Consider the following 18,906-nt stretch of genomic DNA (forward strand, 5'->3'; position numbering starts at 1 on the left):
TTGCAGTAGGAAAGTTGATTTAGTGTTCAGTTTAGAGAGGGAGAGTGCATAAACTCCAAAAGACAGCACCCAAGGTCAGGATCGAACCCGGGTCTCTGGATCTGTGAGGCAGCGGCCCTACCCGCTGCGCCACTAGTGGCAGCACAGTGGTGTAGCGGTAGATTACTGCGCCAGAGACCCTCGTCCAATCTTGACTACGGGTGCAGTCTGTGTGGAGTTTATACATTCTCCCTGTGACTGGGTTTTCTCAGGGTGCTCCGGTTTTCTCCCACAAAGATATACAGGGTTGTACGTTAATTGGCTTCTGTAAATTGTCTTTAGTTGTAAGATAGTGCAAGAGTACCAGGATCGCTGGTCAGCACAGACTCGGTGAGCGTAAGGGACTGTTTCTGCACTGTATCTCTCAAGTTTGAAGTCACTGTGCTGCCCTACCTCAGGACTTTGACACAACGGGGAGGAAAGATCAGCAAAACCAGAGTGGGGGGGGGGGGGGGGGGGGTGTTACAAACCTCACTGCCGAATACAGCAGCATACAGCACAGAAACAGGCCCTCCGGCCCAACTCCTCCATGCTGACCAAGATGCCCATGTTTGGCCCATATCCCACTAAACCGTGGATAGACACAAAATGCTAGAGTAACTCAGCAGGTCACGCAGCATCTCTGGAGCAAATGGATAGATGACGGTTCAGGTCGGGACCCTTCAAGCTTCTCCTGAAGGCGAGTTGAAGGAGCTGGATCATGCAAAAGCTCCCCTTGGACTTGGCAGAAAGTGTAAAGTGGCCGCTCCGAATCAAAGGGAACTCTCCGGATTCCACCTTTCCCCCCACATCTGCAGGCTGACGGTGACTCCACACACAAAGTCTCTCCCATGGGAGGGACGCAAGAGGATGCAGTCTGACTCAAACCTGTAAATCAATCAGTCACGGACACCATATATCAACACCACACACCAAGAGGTTTTTCTGTGTAGATTTATTTTACCTCTCAAGAATAGAAAATCCAGCATATGTGGTGATGGAAAAGGAGGTTGGGGGTCTGGGGGGCAGAAGGAATTGGGGTAGGAAGGATGAGAATGGGAAGGAGAAGATTGGAGATTGAAAGAATGGTGGAGCAATAAAGTGGGTTGGGAGGGTGTAGTCGGGGTAGGGAGGTGGGGGGGAGGGGAGAAAGGAGTGGGGAGAACTTTAAAAATGATTTTCTCATTTCCATCTCCTTCGTGACCAAACCTTGCAGCAATATAAATCATTTCCACAGAAACAGCCTTACAGAATAAAATAGGAACATGGTGAACACCTGGCACTTTACATCCGGAGGTTTCACGTATCTTACATTTGTACAACATAACCCAGGCGAGCATTATCAGTCTCCGGGTATCGTGGTTAACGATTTAGTGCAAATTTAAACCACCAATCCCCAAACTTCACAGGCCACCCCATAACACCCACTGTGCCTTTCCAGAACGCTATTTGCAGAGGGATTTCAACGCTATTTACAAACGCACCGTTAGATGGCGTTTCGCACTGGGCTAAGTTACAAGACCCAGGTGTGGCATTATTAAGACTCTCTGGGCTGTTAACAGTGGCTGGGGTAACCCCCAACTACTGTGTTGTGGGAACATCACCATCCATCCCGTATGCCCCACCACCGTCTCCTCCTGGATGACTTTGGCTCCTGTTGAGGTGCCATAGTCATCGGGCTTACCCCTTCTCCCTTGCATCAACAGATAGCCACTCACCTGCTGACGAGTGAACCGTGAGCTTTCTATGGGCTAAACTCACCAGGAGTGTACAGTGGGGTGATATGGACCAGAGAGGGTACAGTAGACCCACTGTAGACCCATTGACCCTATAATGGAGCCATAACCTGAGTATGGATCGCCAGCTCGTTTGACAGCCTTCTAACAATACTTCTCCTGAAAGCCCAAATTCCTCAAAACAGGAACTCTAAATGAAAGAAACATCCATCATTGTGTTAAATAAAAGAATCATCCATCAATCTGCCCAGGGAACATTGATTCCAGAGGTGTCATGAGGTCCTGTCATGCTGGAGTGGAAAGTGCACCATGAACTAAAACCAGAGAGGTTCAGCTTAAGCAAGTGGACTTGTGCTATGGAACTCCTCCAACTAACCTGATACCCGCCAACAAGACTGCTTCAGCTAAACAAACCACTTGGGGATAAAAAAAAACCTGGAACGTGGTTAAAACTCTCCCAGCAAGATCTGTACCTAAATTGTCTGCTCAGTGACAATTATACCCACTCCAAGATGCCGGGAACAGAGCGAGAGGGTGGTGCCTGGTGAGTTGGATTGGACCCACACCCTCTGGGCTGTACTAGTTACCCCAGTCTCTACCGTTAAATACACCTCCATTAGTCACAAGCAGCCAACTCCCCCCCCCTGCCCTGCCTTACATCCACCTGGTTAACTGGGAACAGTGTGGGCCAGTCAGCGTCTTCGGTGGTGGAACACAAAGTGCTGGAGTAAATCAATGGGTCGGGCAGCATCTCTGGAGAACATGGATAGATGATATTTCGGATTGAGGCTCAACATCACCTATTCATGTTCTCCAGATATGCGGCCTAATCTGCTAAGTTACTCCAGCATTGTGTCCTTTTGTGTATAAAACAGAATCTGCAATTTCTTGTTTCTTCATCCTACAGTGGTGGGGACAGAGAAGAAGGCAGAGGCGGTCGCAGACCAATTTGGCTGGGTGGCCAAAGATTGGAATAAGGCAGTGCAGAACTGGAGACACCTTGGCTAGGCGATCGAGCTGTGACTTGGCCAAACACTGCGGCACCCACGATCTCTGCCCTTCTTCATCACAGCTGGCCGTTTAGCATTAGGCCCTTCGACACTTGCACACATCAGGCACAGGTAAGGCCAGGGACAGTTATGCAGAGGCTCAGTGAATGTGGAGCACTTCATCGAGGTGACCGCTCCGTTGCTGCTGACCCTTCTCAGGCTGATGATACACCTTGGACAAAGACGCAGCCAGTGTCTTGTTGAGTCCATTGTCTGAAAACAGGACGATCATAAACTTCTCATCCCTATCATTCAATGGGCAACAATTCTCAAACTTTAATTGCACTTCTTTTTATAACAATATACTGGCTGGGGTGCGTGGAGTTACCAAGTTGGGCTATTGAATCATAGCCCAACTTCCAACGTTAACCATGGAAGCCTGGACTTTCTCAAACCTGGACCTAGGGCTACTCACGTGACCTTTGGTGGACAGTGAACAACATCCCGGACACAGGAGGAGCCAATATCTTTGTGTTCCCCCTCGACAGGCTTCGTGCACATCACACGGCTCTAAAAAGGATGTTCGGATGCTTCCACTCCCAACCCCCCCACCCCCTTACCAGCTCCAGTAGAGTCCCATGCCCCTCACCATAAACCACAACCCAACCCATTCCCACCCACCAACCGTTCCATTGACAATGGGCAGGCTCCATTTCCAGTAACAAATAATCTATGGCATCTCTTTACATTGAAGTCCTGCTTCAAAGTCAGTGAAACCACAGACCCTTAAATAGGATGGCGTGGAACATCTTGCCGCCTTGGTCCCAGTCTCCAAGTCCCAGATTTTAATAAGAACTCCACCAAAGAAACAAGGTACGACGGGTCAGATGGACTGAAGGGCGGGCTTGGATTATGTACACATTCAATGCACGGTGAATCCTGCACCATTGTGCCTCGTCTGAAAGGCATATCTTCCACGTAGGACCAGAACCAAAGGGTTTCACAGTTCCAAGTGTTCCTGATTGTCCATGAGACCAGCCAGAATCACCCGGCTACTCACTGAATCGTTTCTTGGGCCCGGTCCGAGCCCGGTTTGACCTCCTGATGTCTTGCTTGGAGTCCTTGCATTTCTGGCAGATGAAGACCTCGGGTACGTTCGCTTTTCTGATCTTAGCACAGGACAGGTGGATCCAGGTGCCACACTCGTTGCATTCAATCATCGGTCTGCCCGCAAAAGGCTTCATACAGAAACACGTGATCAGATCCCAGGAATCGTCTTCTGAAAGGAAACAATCAGTGAATGGAAGATATGTACAATATCCAGTGCGGATAGAGCCATAGAGCAAGAACACCCAACTCATCCATCCCAACCAAGATACTTCATCTAAACTAACCCCATTTGCACCTGATCACCCATATCCCTCCCATTATTTTTGCTGTCATTGAGCAGCTAGTCATTGAGATTACAAAGTTATACAGCACTGAAACAGTGGGCTAGTGATGGGCCCGTTGTACTTGTCCAAGTGTCTTTTAAATGCTGTCATTGTACCAGCCTCAACTACCTCCTCTGACAGCTTGTTCCATATCCCTCTGTGGGGGTAAAGTTGCCCCTCAGGTTCCTCTCGCTTAAAATCTATGCCTCTAGTTCACGATTCCCCTACTATTTATAAATGACTGTACATTCACCCTATCCATCCCCCTCATGATTTAATATGCCTTTGTATGATCACCCCACAGCCTCCTGTGCTCCAACAAATAGATTCCTAGCCTGCCCATCCTCTCCTTACAGCTCGGGCCCCTTGAGTCCTGGCAATATACTCGTATGTGCAGCATTCAAATTCTCTTCCTGTTTACCCACGGCATTGCTAAAGACAACTGCCCCATTAACTCCTTGCAGAAACCCACTCCATACTCCACTGCCACTGGAACCACCCACTGCCTCTTGGGTGTCCGTGAAGGCAGGTAGGTCATCCTTCCCCATCTGTCATCCTTCCTGAGTCTGGCTCTGGTATGCCAGTCAAATCGCATACCAATGAGTTGGTTGCTAACAACCCTCGGGTGGTCTAACATGTCCAGGAGACTACTTCAGGAGTACACCAGGTGACTAGAGTCATAGAGCGATACAGTGTGGAAACAGGCCCTTCGGCCCAGCTTGCTCACGCCACCATTTCCCAGCTGCACTAGTCCCACATGCTCGCATTTGGTCCATATCCCTCCATACCCTTCCTATCCATGTACCTATCTTACTGTTTTTAAATGTTGGGATAGTCCCTGCTTCAACTACCTCCTCTGGCAGCCTGTTCCTACACCCATCACCATTTGTATGAAAAGGTTACCCCTCAGACTCCTATTAAATCTTTTCCCCTTCACCTTTGGTCCTCAATTCCGCTACTCTGGCCAAGAGACTCGGTGCATCTACCCAATCTATTCCTCTCATGATTTTATACACCTCTATAAGATCATCCCCCATTCGCCTGCGCTCCAAGGAAGAATCCCAGCCTACTGACCCTCTAGTCCTGGCAACATTCTCGTAAATCTGTACCCTTTCCAGCTTGACATGTTTTCTACAACATGATGCCCAGAACTGAACACAATACTCTAAATGCAGCCTCACTAACAACGTCTTATACAACTGCAACATGACCTCCTAACTTCCATACTCAATGCTCTGACTGATGAAGGCCAATGTGCCAAAAGTCTTTTTGACCACCCAAACTATCTGCGACTCCACCTTCGAGGAACCATATTCCTGCACTCCTAGATTCCTCTGCTCTACAACTGTCATTGTGTTGGACCCGCCCATGTTGGACTTCCCACAATATAACGCCTCACATTTCTCTGTATTAAATTCCATCACCATTCCCCAGCTGACTACCCCAGGTGTACACCAGGTGACTACCCTAGGAGTACACCAGCTGACTACCCCAGCAGTACACCAGGAGTCTACCGCAGGAGTAGACCAGGAGACACCCAGGAGTAGTCCAGGAGACTTCCCCAGGGGACACCCGAGACTACACCGTCCGACTACCCCGGAAGAGAACACTCCCAGCCTGCAATTAGAAGGCCCTGGATAAACACCCACGCCATGGTCTCAAACACAAACGTATCAGCTGATAATCAGTTGCAGTGTGGAGGGGCCAGGACAGGAGGTGGGTGTGGGAGGTGTAAGATATCGCCCTGCCGTTGTTGCTGGGCTGAGAAAATACTCCCAAGTGCACACAAAACATGCACCAGCTGGGTAGCTCACAACTCTCCAATCAGTGTAAGACACTTCTTAAGATAGACACAAAGTGCTGGAGTAATTCAGCGGGTCAGGCAGCATTGGGTGACGTTTCGAGTCACGATGGGTGATGTTTCGGGTCACGACCCTTCTTCAGAAGGAGGGCAGCGTAGGTTCACCAGGTTAATTCCCGGGATGGCGGGACTGACATGAAAGAATGGATTGACTGGGCTTGTATACACTGGAATTGAGAAAGGTGAGAGGGGATCTTTTAGAAACATATATATAATTCTTCAGGAATTGGACAGACTAGATGAAGGAAAAATGTTCCCGATGTTGGGGGAGTCCAGAACCAGGGGTCACAGTGTAAGAATAAGGGGTAAGCCATTTAGGACTGAGATGAGGAAAAACTTTTTCACCCAGAGGGGTTGTGAATCTGTGGAATTCTCTGCCACAGAAGGCAGGAGGCCAATTCACTGGATGTTTTCAAGAGAGAGTTAGATATAGCTCTTAGGGCGAACAGAATCAAGGGATATGGGGAGAAAGCAGGAACAGGGTACTGATTTTTGATGATCAACCATGATCATATTGAATGGCTGTGCTGGTTCAAAGGGCTGAATGGCCTAATCCTGCAACTATTTTCTATGTTTCTATAATTCTTTCTCTCTCTCTCCCTCTGAACACCACGTGGTCTTTAAAAAAAATTCTGATACTATTCTTTTCCTGGCCTGATTAAACTAGTCCAATTTTCATCTCAAGTACACACACTAAGTTGGACCACCTTCAGACTTACCTTCAATTTTGAGATTTTCTGTCGGTTCTGGATCCGGAGGTTCTGTGGGATAAAACCTCAGTTTAGTTTAGTTTATTGTGCATGTTTACACGTGCACTGAAGTACAGTGAAAAACTTTTTTTTTATTGCGTGCTATCCAGTCAGTGAAAAGACGATACATGATTACAATCAAGTCATGAACTGTAGGGGCCTTCGCCCCCTTGTACATGTACCGATTCAACAGGATCATAGTCAACTTAACCTCGCCTGGTCTGCAGTCCTTAACACTCTTGCCCAACTTAAACCCATCGGTTAGTCTTTACACTGAGTTAACACTTCAAGCCCAAGTGGGCAGAGCACCAGATCACTCCAGGTTGATGGTAGGGATATGGATCATGTACAGGCAGATAAGACTTGGTGTTGGCATCATGATCGGCACATATATTGGGTGCCATAGAGCCTGTTCTTGTGCTGTACTGTTCTGTGTATGATAACAGAAATAAAGATCTGCAGATGCTAGTTAATACACAAAAGGGCACAACCCGCAGGCATTTTTTTTGTGCACAACCCGCAGGCATTGCCACTTTCATTTCACTGCACATCGAGTATGTGTATGTGACAAATAAATTTGACTTGACTTGACTTGTTGTGGAGTAACTCAGCAGGTCAGGCAGCATCTCTGGAGAACATGAATAAATGACATTTTAGGTTAAGACCCTTCAGACTGCCAATCTGAAAGTCTTTTTCACACGGGGGGGGGGGGGGGGGGGAAGAGGGGAGTATATGGAACGAGCTGAGGCAGGTGCTATAACCACATTTAATTGTTACTTGGACAGGTACATGGATGGGAAAGGTTGGGGGGGATATGGGCCAAATGGGACTATTTAGATGGAGCATCTGGGTATGGCACGGACGAGTTGGACCGAAGGGTCTGTTTCCGTGCTGTATTCTGGTAATGCCAGGTCCCATGATTGTACACTGTAGCCTACCATATGCTTTATATTCAGCAAATGCTTACATCACAAGGTCACTGCCCTTACCTGAATTGACTGTGGTCCCATTCAACACTCCAGACTCTGGCTTGTTCCTGTCCTCCTCCTCCTCCTCCTTCTGATTTTCCACTGGCTGATCTTCCGCCGGCTGATCTTTCACCGGTTGATCTCCCACCAGCTGATCTTCCATTGACTGATCTTCCACCGGCTGATCTTCCATTGACTGATCTCCCACTGGCTGATCTTCCATTGGCTGATCTCCCACCGGCTGATCTTCCATTGGCTGATCTTCCACCAGCTGATCTTCCATTGGCTGATCTCCCACCGGCTGATCTTCCATTGACTGATCTCGCACTGGCTGATCTACCTCCGGCTGATATTCCACATTCTGACCTTCTACCTGCTCCTTTCCACCTGGCTGCTTCATCTCCCCCTGGTCTGTCATGACCTCTTTCTCTGGCTCACTCACTGGGGTTATCCCAGGATCTACTGCCTGCTCCTTAACCTCCTCCAGCACTGGGGCCGGCTTGCAGATCTCTTTGGCCTGCAGGGCGATCTTCAGCGTTTCCTCGTCGGACTCCGTGTCGCTCTGCGGCATCTTCTCGACAGTAGGCCGGGTCTCAACTGCTTTGGGAAGCTGGGCGGGAGGTCGGGACACTTCCAGCACCTTCTTGATGCTTTCCAAGCCCATTCTCTTCCCACCTTCAGCACTCTTCCTCCTCTGTGCACCTTCCAGACTAGCTTTCTTCGAGGAGATCTTCTTCTTCGGCTTCTCGGACTTAAACTTCTCTGGGGTGTTGAAGAGTGAGCTGGAGAACCCAGGCCGTTCCAGCCACAGGCCGTCCACCTTCCCCCGCTTTGCCCCATCTTTGGCACCCGCACACTTTAGTTTCCTGCCGCAGTGCAGCACGTGGGAGTCTGACGAGCGCGAGGACTCCCAGCTGTCGCTGTCTAGGGTGCTGCCAGTGCTGTTGCGAGGACTCAGGCTGGCGTGTGCCCAGGGGTCATGCTGAGGATGGAGAAGGACAGAACAGTAATTAAAACACAAAGTGCTGGAGGAACTCAGACAACATTAACAGTTAAACATAGAACAGTACAGCATGTGTTTGTGCCGAACATGATGCCATGTTAAACTGGTTTCATCTGCCTGCATGTGATCAATTTGCCTCCATTCCCTGCACCTACCTAAAAGCCTCTTAAATGCCACTATCGTGTCTGTCTCCACCACCACCTGGCATTGTGTCCCAGATGCCGCAACTTTCTGTGTAAAAAACTTCCCCCTCTCACCATACAGCTTTGCCCTCAAGTGTTGGACATTTCCACCCTGGGAAAAAGGGATCTGACTATTCCTTTCATAATTTTATCAAGTCTCCCTTCAACCTCCAACATTCCAGAGAAACAATCCAGGTCTACCCAACTTCTCCCTGAAGCTAATACCCTCTAATCCAGGCTGAGGGAGTAGCCGGATCACAACTGGAAGAAAAAAAAAAAGAGGTGGGGGTGGAGGATAGGCTGACAAGTGATAGGTGAATACAAGCGAGCTGGACACTTGGGTAGAGTAAATGACAATGGGGATATCAGATACAGAGAGAAGAGAAGGAGTGAAATCTAAAACTGGAGGGAGAGATATAGGTTGAAGGGGCAGAGGGGGAGTGGGAGAAATGTGTGCTCGCTATGGGGGAAACAGGAAAGAGAAGGGGAGAGAAAAGGATAGGTGATAAAGTTGAGATTTGGACGGGGAGAAAGCTGCTGTCACGAAAAGCAGGACGATTTTCATTTAAATGCACTTCCAGCTATTTGCCATTGTGGTCAGAGTATATAGTAATGCAGAAAAAATGAACTGCAGATGCTAGTTTACGAAGTAATTCAGTAAGTCAAAGTCTAATAAATTCAGTAAAGAATTAGCAAAAAGAAACATGACAACACGTCATGCTGTCTTAGAATAGTATTGATGCATTTAAGAGGGAGTTAGATAAATTCATGAGGGAGAAGGAAGTAGATAGATGGTAGACACAAAATGCTGGAGTAACTCAGCGGGACAGGCAGCATCTCTGGCGAGAAGGAATGGGTGACGTATCGGGTCAAGGCCCTTCTTCAGACTGAAGTAGAAAGATGTGCTGATAGGATGAGATGGAGGGGTGGAGAGATGGAGAGATGGAGGAAACTCCCAAAATGCATAAAGTATCGACTAGAACATATAAACCAAAGAGCTGGAGTAACTCAGCTGTTCAGGCAGTATCCCTGGAGAACAAATATGGTGTTTCGGGTTTGGACACTTCTTAAACCTGCATCTGCAGTTCCTTGTGGACCATGTTCTTTTCCTGCTCTGTAAATACATTTTATACCCATCCTTTTCTTTTCAGATACATGCATTGGGCAAGAAACTAGAATCGCAGAGGATCTGAAATCACAGTCTGAAAAAGGGTCCCAACCCGAAACGTCACCTTTCCATATTCTCCAAAGATACTGTTTGCCCCACAAAGTTACTCCAGCACTTTGCATATTATTTGGGTGAGTAGCTGTTCTCCCATCCTGGAATGTACAAAGGAGCCCAATTCAGAATCAATTCTGGCACCATACCTCCCCAGCAGATGGGTGTTGTGTTTGACCAAAAACCCACAGTCAATGTCTGCAGGAGAATACCAGTGGGGAGGCTGATGTAAACACTTGCCACAAACCAAGATGCAAAGATATATGTGGATACAAGGAACTGCAGATGCTGGTTTACAAAAACAGACACTAATTATACCCCTCCTGTGTCTCTAAAGCACCATGGACTGCTGGAAACTTAAATAAAGAATTAACACAGAAGTAATCAATTAACTCTTTCAGGACAGAGGCACATGTCCCAAAAGAGCGTGCTCCACACACAATGCTCTCGGAATTTTGTCTGGAATAAAGGAGGTGCCGGACCATCATATGCTGGTAAATCGGTGGTGTACCTGTATATTATTAAAATACTGGACCATGTGAAAGTGGAGTACAGACCCGTGACCATCCTTGTTCTGCCACTGGAAGTATTTTCTCTTGATTTATCTGCTGAAGTTTTAGATTCATACAGCGTGGAAACAGGCCCTTCGGCCCAACTTACCCCGCCAACCAACATGTCCCGTCATTCAGACATCAGCTAAACAAACCATTGACCACTCTTGGAAACAACCAGTCCCTTGAGATGGTTTCAAATGCGATTTGCCTTGGCAAGAATCCAAACCATCTGTTCCTCATTTTTATTTAAAACAAAAGAATCATGGCATTTTGAAGCAGGAGGCTATGCAGTCCATCAGGTCTATGTCAACCCTTGGAAAGAGCCCATCCACCAGCCCCATATCCATACAGAGGATCCTGCTCCATTTATCTGGTTCCTGTTGAATCGACCTTCACCACCGTTTCATTCGCCATGTCTCAAGTCACAACAATTTATGGTGTAAAAAAGATTCTCACTAGCCCGGCCGCTCCTTTGCTACTCCCTGCAATCCATATTGTCCAGCGACAAGTACTCTCTTGCCACTGGAAACATTGTCTCTTGATTTATCTGCTGAAGCCTCTCACAGATTCATACAGCGTGGAAACAGGCCCTCCGGCCCAACTTACCCCGCCGACCAACATTTCCCTGGTCCCACCTGCCTGCATTTGGCCCTTATCCCTCCAAACCTATCCTATCCATTTAAGAGTCTGAAGAAGGGTCTCGACCCGAAATGTTACCCATTCCTTCTCTCCAGAGATGCTGCCTGTCCCGCTGTGTTACTCCAGCATTTAGTGTCTATCCTATCCATTGACCTGTTTAAATGTTTCTTAAATGTTGCGATAGTCCCTACCTCAACTACCTCCTCCAGCAGCCCGTTCCGCACACCCACCATCCTTTGTGTAATAAAGTTACTCCTCAGGTTCCTATTAAATTTTTCCCCCCTCACCTTAAACCAATGTCCTCTGGTTCTCGATTCCCCTATTCTGGGCAAATGTTTTCTGTGCGTTTACCCGATCTATTCCTCTCGTGATTTTGCAAAACCTCTATAAGATCACCCCTCAGGTTCCTGCGCTCCAAGGAATAAAGACCCAGTTTGCTCAATCTCTCCCAATAGCTCAAGCCCTCGAGTCCTGGCAACATCCTCGTAAATCCTCCCTGCACCCTTTCCAGCTTGATAACATCTTTCCAATAACATGATGACCAAAACTGAACACAATACTCAATAAACACAATAATAAATGTGGCCACACTAACGTCTTATATAACTGCAACATGACTCCTAAACTCCTAATCAACACTGACTGATGATTATGAACTGACCTCCTCTGCTCTAGAGAGCAGCCCTTCTCCCCCAGTCTCTCCAACCAAGTGAAATCTTCCATTCACAGGACTACATTGCTAAATCTCATCTGCATTCTTTCCAACACTTTAATATCCTTCCTAATGTGTGGAGCCCCGAATGGGACACAATCCTTCTGCTGAGGTCAAACCACTGATATACAAAAGTTTAATAAGGGAGAGTTCCTCTGGCAGATTTTCCAGGAGTTTAAGGTCAAGACATTCCTTCGTCTAGAATGTTCTATTTAGTTAGACATTTTTGCACTTTCATTGAGGTTAAACCAACATCCTACTCAAGAGAAACCAATTGGAAAAAAGCAGGAGAACTTACTGCTGACCCAAGCAGAATAGGCAGGGTAGCCTTACCTCTTTGGGATATGGAATATAGCCAGCATACGCCAACACAAAGGTACAGAATTGGTTGAAGTCCTCCACTGTCCTTTGCCTCTTCTTTGGTGGCTAAAAATAAAACAACGTAATGTTTCAAAGACTTGGCAAATCCATTTAGACAACCAACCCAACTGCTCCGGTAGATCGATGAGCCCGCGATCACCTGGACCCACTAATGACCCGTCATGATTCCTATCAGATGTCTGACACTGGCCCACATTTCCACTCCCACCCACCAGCTCCGCCATTCTACCTCCAGCCGCTGTATAAACCTCCAGAGTCCAGTTGTTGCGGATGGACTGGAATAGGTAGCTTGGTTATGGTGTTATTCTACGCATGGAAGATACAAGATTATGGAGAGCACTTGACATGGTGGATGCCAAGAGGATATTTCACTGATGAGCTGAATCTAAAGCCAGCATAAGACAGAACATAGAACAGTACCACATTCGGCCCACGATATCTGTGCTGAACATGGAGCCAAGTTAAACTAGTCTCCTCTACCTGCACTTGATCCATATCCTTCCTTTCCTGCCTATCCATGTGTCTTATCTAAATGCTATTATCATATCTGCTTGCACTATCACCCCTGACAGCGTGTTCTAGGCACCCATCATTCCTCAAGTTAAAAAAAACACTATGGATGACTATTCAATATTAAGGAAATTAAAATCTCCCATTACCACTACGCAATTATTCTTACAGCTATCTGCAATCTCTCCAAACATCTGCTCCTCTAATTCCCGCAGGCTTTTTCGGACCTATAGTACAGTTCCATCAGAGATCATCCTTTATGGCCGACTTGTAGAACTCACTGGTTTATTCCCCACAAATATCCTCTCCTATCACTGTGTTTATGTCCTCCCTGATCAAAATGGCAGCACCCCTCCTTTCATACTTGTATTTCTATCACACCTCTAGCATCTGTGCCCTGGAACATTGAGCTGCCTGTTCTGCCCTTCTCTCAGCCTGTTGAGGCTATAATATTCCAGTTTTGTCAGGACAAGTTGCTTTTGGAAAGTCAAATGCAAGATGGATGTATACAGTGATTGGGAGGACCCAGAGAGCCATTGACATACAGAAGGATATTGGGATGCAAGTCCATAGTGCACTAAAACTAGAGAGGGTGGTTAAGAACATATACAACATGCTTGCCTCCATCATCAGGAGATCATGCTGCAGCAGTATAAAACGTCTATAGGCCACATTTTTGCATGGTGTGCAGTTCTGGTCATCACACTATGGGAAGGATGCAAAGGTTTGGGGCAGGCACAGAAGTATCTCACCGGAATTAGGTATAAGGAATAGAGGGACAGAAACCACATGCAGGCAAAAGGGATTAGTTAGATTGGCACAGAGAAGATGTGCCCGAAGGGCCTGACCCTGTGTGCACTATGTGGAAGCATGGAAGTAATGATTCAATGGCTGCAGATAAACATGAAGCTATTGTTAAGTCTCTGTAACAAGTTGCTAGCCATCAATATACAAAACACCATTAAACCCTATATGTCGAGAAAGGTCAGATCATCAACTGGATGTGACTTATTGGTGTTCTAAAGGCAATGTACATCCTCAATTAACTATTATTAAATTGAAATGTCAGTCAACCAAGACAAAATGGAAGGTGTACTGGGCCAAGTACAAACGATCCTGGCATTGTGCAGGGATGAACAATGAGATTCCAGTTTGTTATCCACACGCCCACTGTTAAAATGACTTTAACCGTGTTGAATCACCAACCGAGAGGGTTCTTGGTCCTCCAAAATATTCCCAATGGAATTTAAACTGGAGGTGTTTATGTGGTGTTTGTGGGACGCACAATATCTGGAAATGTGGAGGAAGGCAAGGATCAGCACAGTGGCGCAGTGGTTGAGTTGCTGCCTCACAGTGCCAGATACCCAAGTTCGATCCTGACTGTGGGTGCTGTCTGTACGGAGTTTGAACGTTCTCCCTGCGATCGCACGGGTTTTCTCCGAGAGCTCTGGTTTCCTCACATACTCCGAAGGCGCACAGTTTGTAACTTTGTAAGTCAATTGGCTTCTGTAAATTGTACCCAATGTGTAGGATGTGAAAGTGGGGTAACATAGAGCAAGCATACGGAGTGATCGATTGTTGGGGTTGATTTGGTGGGCTGAAGGGCCCATTTCCACACTGTATCTTTAATCTTTGAACATATAACAAGAGATTCCTGAAGGCAGCAGGACAAGGAGAGAGATGGCTCAGGCAGATGAACTCCATGTACCTTATTGGTTTATCAGAAAGCCAGCTGAGCCACATCTAGATGACAGCAAACAGTTCTGGTCACCACATTACAGAAAAGGTGCTGGAGGGAAGAGATTTACCAGGATGATGTCACTGCTGTAGATTTGTATTACGAACAGTGGCTGCCCATCATCTACAAAATCATGGTCATATGGAGCACGCAGCCTTGGAGTGAGTGGTCTTGCTTTGCATATTTCTATGAATGTATGATAACAATCACATTGCATCTTTCTCCATTGTGTCCTAAGCATAAACCACAATTCAGCCAATTTACTCCACTGTTGTAAGACACAGCAGTGGAACACTGTTAATCCACCATCTTATTTACTTCCCCACAAACAAATCTGACCCTCTCATCACATTGTTATACAATAACAGCCCTATCCCCAGTACTGTACTCCAATGTTATACTAGTACTGTACCCAGTGTCATACAGTAACAGACCTGTTCCCGCCAGTACTGAGGGAGAGCCGCACTGTGGGAGGGGCGGTGAGGGAGCGCCGCACTGTGGGAGGGGCAGTGAGGGAGTGCCACACTGTGGGAGGGGCAGTGAGGGAACGCCGCACTATGGGAGGGGCAGTGAGGGAGAGCCGCACTGTTGGAGGGGCAGTACTGAAGGAGTGCCGCACTGTGGGAGGGGCAGTGAGGGAGTGCCGCACTGTGGGAGGGGCAGTACTGAAGGAGTGCCGCACTGTGGGAGGGGCAGTACTGAAGGAGTGCCGCACTGTGGGAGGGGCAGTACTGAAGGAGTGCCGCACTGTGGGAGGGGCAGTACTGAGGGAGTGCCGCACTGTGGGGGGGGCAGTGAAGGAGCGCCGCATTATGGGAGGGGAAGTAAGGGAGAGCCGCATTGTGGGAGGGGCAGTACTGAAGGAGTGCCGCACTGTGGGAGGGGCAGTACTGAGGGAGTGCCGCACTGTGGGGGGGGCAGTGAGGGAGCGCCGCACTGTGGGAGGGGCAGTGAGGGAGAGCCGCACTGTGGGAGGGGCAGTGAGGGAGAGCCGCACTGTGGGAGGGGCGGTGAGGGAGAGCCGCACTGTGGGAGGGGCGGTGAGGGAGAGCCACACTGTGGGAGGGGCAGTGAGGGAGAGCCGCACTGTGGGAGGGGCGGTGAGGGAGTGCCACACTGTGGGAGGGGCAGTACTGAGGGAGAGCCGCACTGTGGGAGGGGCGGTACTGAGGGAGAGCCGCACTGTGGGAGGGGTGGTGAGGGAGTGCCACACTGTGGGAGGGGCAGTACTGAGGGAGAGCCGCACTGTGGGAGGGGCGGTACTGAGGGATTGCCTTACTTTCACTTTCCTTCTTTGAATACTTTTGACCCTACATCACACTTGTTGCTTTGGTGATCAGACATAATATCAGACACACCCATTCCCAGATTGCAACAAGCTCTGTTAAAAATAGCCAGAGCAGCTGAATACCAATAACTTGGACTGGTTCATGTAGTAACAGCTCCCTGACAAACAGCATAACTCAACCTTCTTGCAACCCTAACCTTCCCTTCTTTATAAACCACCCCAAAGTGTCACCTCTACTCCTTGCTCTGACCCAACTGGTCTGCCTCTTACCTCCCAGGGTCAAAGGGTACGATGGGGGCCACTGTTCAATTAATGGAGTGCCGCAACATAAATTTCCGATGTAAACATCTGTTGTACAGAGCGATTGCATCTGATTCCACCATCTCCTCTCGCCACACATTCCAGATGCTAACCACTTTCTCTGTAAAAATCTTTTCCCTCACATCCTCTTTAAATCTCCTTCCTCTCACTTTAAACCTCTGCCCTCTCGTTTTTATTATCCTCCAACTTGGGAACAATAGGCCGAAGGGCCTATTTTCATGTCCTAAAACTGTTTGATTCATTAACTCTAAGGAATCAAAGAGTTAAAGGGCACGGAAATAGGCCATTCGGCCCACCTTGACCATGCCCACCAAGTTGGCCCTTCCTATCCAAATATCTGTCCAGAAGTCTTTTAAAAGTCAGCATTGTATCTGCGTCTATCGCTTCTTCTGGCAACTCGTTCCAGACACACAGTACCCTCAGAAGGGAGAAGTTGCCCTTGAGGCACCTCTTAAATCTCTCCCTTCTCATCATAAGCCTATGCCCCCTAGTTTTAAAATCCTCTGCCCTGGGAAAAGGACTGTGTGTTCACTGTGAGGAGGGTGCTACTGGCCCTAATCCATGGGAAAATCCTTGGGAAAATGTCTGGGCAAGAGAGTCATAGAATCACAGAGTTGTGCAGCACAGAAACTGGCCCTTTGGGCCATCACCTCTATGCCAAACTTGTTCTCCATTTGCTCCAATCCCATTTTCTTACACTAGGACTGTATACCTCACTGACTTAAATGTCCTATGTAAATGTCTGCAATACAGAGCAATTGTATCTGATTCCACCATCTGCTCTGGCCGCACGGTCTAGATGCCAACCACTTTCTCTGTGGAAAATCTTCCCCCTCACATCCTCTTTAAATCTCCTTCCTACAAACCTTAAATCTCTGCCCTCTCCTTTTTATTACCCCCAAACTTGGGAACAATATTCCGACTCCCAATTCCCTCTCAATGCCACATACTTTTACACGGCCTTATCATGTCACTCCTCAGCCTTCATCACTCCAGAGAAAACAAGCCCAGCCTGTCCAATCTCTCCCCAGTCTTCCAAACCAGGCAATATCCTGGTGAATCTCCTTTGCACTCTCTGCAGAACAATCACATCTATATACTAAAACTTTCCTTTGTTCGCTTGTTCCTGAACTACAGCCAAAATGGTACATGATAGCGCGACCATTTTCGGCCCACCTTACTCACCGTCGTCCCGTGGTCCTATGGCAGACGTTTCATTGAAATCGGTGTTATTTTTTTTAAAGTTATTCACATTTTAAAGTTTAAAAAACCGCGCTTGCGCAGTTGGGGCTCCGTTAATCTGGTACTTACATAAGATGGCCGCCGCATCCGCGCGTGCACAGAACAAACGCATCCATGCCTGCGCAGTTCGGGCCCGTTGAGCAGGGCTCGGCCGCCTGTGTCTTGGGGGTGGGTTTGGCGGCTCCGTAGAAGTGGGAGAGTCAGGCCTGCCTGGTGCCGGGGGAAGCAGCCAGAGCCTGGGCCTGGACGTGATCGGGTAACCACGAGCCTGAGGTGGGCCAAGGGGAAAGGCGGCAGCAGCAGCGGAGACTGGGCGTTGGTGGAGGCCGAGGTCTGGCGCTGGTCCTGCCCTCGGCTCCCCCATCCCCCCTCCTCTCCCCGGCCAGCTCAACACCTTCCCCTCGCTGCCCAGAGTCTAAATGCAGTCTAACCAGTGTTTAGTTTAGAGATACAGTGTGGATCAAGCCCTTCGGCCCACCGAGCCCACGCTGTCCAGGATCACTCTTACACTAGTTCTATCCTATACACCAGTGACAATTTACAGAGGCCAATTAACCTATAAACATGCACATCTGACGCTGTGAGGCAGCAACTCTACCGTTGTGCCACTGTGCCGACCAGTATAACGTTGCAACAGTTTCTCATGTCGTACATTTCCTATCCATGTACCTGTCCAAGTGTCATTTAAATTATATTATCGTACCTGCCCCAACTACCTCCTCTGGCAACTCGTTCCATACACCCACCATCCTCTGTGTGGAAAATGTTGACCCTCAGGTTCCTATTAAATCTTGCCCCCTTCACCTTAAATCTATGTCCTCTGGTTCTCGATTCCCCTCTCCTGGGCAAACGTGTGCATTCACTCTACCTATTCCCGTAGGAAAATAACTGCAGATGCTGGTTCAAATCGTAGGTAGACACAAAATGCTGGAGTAACTCAGCGGGTCAGGCAGCTTCTCAGGAGAGAAGGAATGGGTGACGTTTCGGGTCTGAAGAAGGGTCTCAACCCGAAACGTCACCCATTCCTTCTCTCCTGAGATGCTGTCTGACCCGCTGAGTTACTCCAGCATTTTGTTTCTACCCACCTATTCCCGTCATGATTTTATACACCTCTGTAAAATCACCATTCAGCCTCCTGCAATCCAAGGAATGCACTCCCAACCTGCCAAAACTCCTCATGTAGCTCAGGCGAGTCCCGACAACATCCAGGTAAACATCCCGCTGTTATTCCAGACACTCCCGGACGTCTGCTGTGAGCACGCAGTGGCTCAGAGGTGTCGAGTGGGGTCCACCTTGCAGTGCCCTTTTAAATATAGTGGTTTAAATATGAGTGAATGCATCAGGAGCGAGGAGGAGCCGTGTG

At 48.2% G+C, this 18,906-nt stretch overlaps 1 protein-coding gene across 1 annotated transcript; it reads right to left on the bottom strand.

Annotated features, from left to right (window-relative positions):
• Positions 1-3,361: 3,361 nt before the first annotated feature.
• LOC144599059 (PHD finger protein 13-like) lies at positions 3,362-18,883 on the bottom strand. Its single transcript, XM_078409782.1, has 6 exons — positions 18,846-18,883; positions 18,706-18,790; positions 12,397-12,489; positions 7,776-8,736; positions 6,757-6,798; positions 3,362-4,022 (listed from the first exon to the last, which is right to left on the bottom strand). Exons 1-6 carry the CDS (start codon positions 18,881-18,883, stop codon positions 3,796-3,798), a joined length of 1,446 nt encoding a protein of 481 aa, XP_078265908.1. The 3' UTR covers positions 3,362-3,795.
• Positions 18,884-18,906: the final 23 nt, after the last annotated feature.

This window comes from Rhinoraja longicauda, chromosome 13, assembly GCF_053455715.1.
Source record: "Rhinoraja longicauda isolate Sanriku21f chromosome 13, sRhiLon1.1, whole genome shotgun sequence".
Classification (NCBI taxonomy): Eukaryota; Metazoa; Chordata; class Chondrichthyes; order Rajiformes; family Arhynchobatidae; genus Rhinoraja; species Rhinoraja longicauda.